The sequence below is a fragment of the Coptis chinensis genome, chromosome 7, assembly GCF_015680905.1.
Source record: "Coptis chinensis isolate HL-2020 chromosome 7, ASM1568090v1, whole genome shotgun sequence".
Classification (NCBI taxonomy): domain Eukaryota; kingdom Viridiplantae; phylum Streptophyta; class Magnoliopsida; order Ranunculales; family Ranunculaceae; genus Coptis; species Coptis chinensis.
In genome coordinates this window covers 13,223,890-13,225,564 of record NC_141462.1, presented here as the reverse complement: position 1 = coordinate 13,225,564, position 1,675 = coordinate 13,223,890, and the positions used below count along the sequence as shown (strand labels likewise).

At 39.5% G+C, this 1,675-nt stretch overlaps 1 protein-coding gene across 1 annotated transcript; it reads right to left on the bottom strand.

Moving 5' to 3' along the window:
• Positions 1 to 240: 240 nt before the first annotated feature.
• Positions 241 to 780, bottom strand: LOC147486119 (uncharacterized). The gene has a single exon (XM_086573650.1). The coding sequence runs from the start codon at positions 778 to 780 to the stop codon at positions 241 to 243; it is 540 nt and encodes a 179-aa protein (XP_086429776.1).
• Positions 781 to 1,675: the final 895 nt, after the last annotated feature.

Here is a 1,675-nt window from a genome sequence, read left to right as displayed (position 1 = left end):
GGAAATTTCCGCAGAAATAAAAGTGGTTTCTTCTTCCTTGTTGCCAATCTATACTTCGAGGAGCCTGTCGATTGTCGGGGGGCCACCTAAACCCTGCTCCATAGCATTTACCCGGCCAATGGAATTATGTAATTGCTATTTTCCCCCATCGACATTTAGGATGGTGTTGCCCTTGACTTCCGAATCTTTATAATCTTCGAGCACAGACTCATGGCACTTTAAAGCTGCTATCTGATCACTTCAAACTTTGCATACCATACCATCACACCAGAACTTGATAGCTTGATGGAAAGTAGAAACGATAGCTCCCATTGAGTGAATCCAATCTCTTCCTAGAATGACGTTATAGGAGGAGTTACAATCCAAAAGAAGAAAATCAATTGTAACTTCCTTGTTCATTAATGTCATCAGAAGAGAGCATCTACCAACTGATTTTGCTGTTGTCCCATCAAATCCAATGATAGGATTTGGATTGGGAACTATCATTTTCTTGGGGAGATTGAGTCCTTTATAACAGCGCTTGTAGATCACACTTGCCGAACTACCTGTGTCGATCATGATTTTCTGCACACGATGAATTCCAACAAAAGCTTGTATTACAACAGCATCATAATGAGGATGGTGCACTCCTATCAGATCATTGTCAGTCCAACAAAGAGGTCCTTCCTCATAAGTCTCAGTACCCATACTGTGGAGAAAATCATATCCACTATAAACATAGTGGTGGCTGAGATCAGTGATCTTGGAGTGATCGAAATTCTTGCGCTGGGTGTTAGACATTGAATGAACTCTGGCATGACCAACTTTGATTACATTGTGTGCGGTCACGACTAAAGCTTGTTTCGTTTTACCCAGCACGTAATCCTGGAGCATACCCTTCTCGATCAAACCTTGGATTCTACCCTTTAGAGATCGGCATTGTTCAGTTTCATGACCAAAATCGTCGTGGAATTTGCACCACAATGATTTGTCACATGTAGCCTTGGTATCTTTGGAGAGAGAAAAAGGTGGAGATAAGATATTCTTTCCCTTAATCTTCTCATAGATAACATCATACTTCTCATTGAGGGTGGTAAGCTTTAACTCGGGAAGTTTCTTTTGTTCTTTGCGGTTCCATTGTTGTGGCCTACCATCACTCTTAAACTTTTGATCGGTAGTTTGTTGAAACTTTGGTTTTTGACTTTGTTCCTGCAGCTTGCTTATTCGATCCCTATCTCTGTGAACTCATGCCGATGCATCATCTTCAACTAAAATAAACTGTTGAGTTCGAGCAAAAAGTTCATAACGAGTTGTTAGGACATCTTTTACTATAGAGTTGTAAACACCGTCCCTATCATAATTAATGCCTTTCTTGAAAGCATAAATGACAAGAATATCAGATGCATCTGGAATTTCAACAGCCGCTTTCCAAAATCTCGCAACAAACTTACTGAGCTTTTAGTCCTTTTGTTGTTTAATACTGAATAGTGAATCAATATCTTTTGGTTCTTTCCAGTTGTGACGAAAATGCTGGCAAACTTGTAAGCAAGATCAGTAAAATTGTGGATGGATCTTTCTGGAAGCATGTTAAACAATATCATCGACTCAATCCCAATGAGTGTGGATGGGAATAACTTGCAAAGAAGAGCATCTTCGAAAGTCTATAAGATCATCTTGTTTATGTAATTAACAAGAT

Coding starts and splice junctions, on each gene's coding strand:
- LOC147486119 (XM_086573650.1), bottom strand. CDS start 780: ATGTCTAACACCCAGCGCAAGAATTTCGATCACTCCAAGATCACTGAT.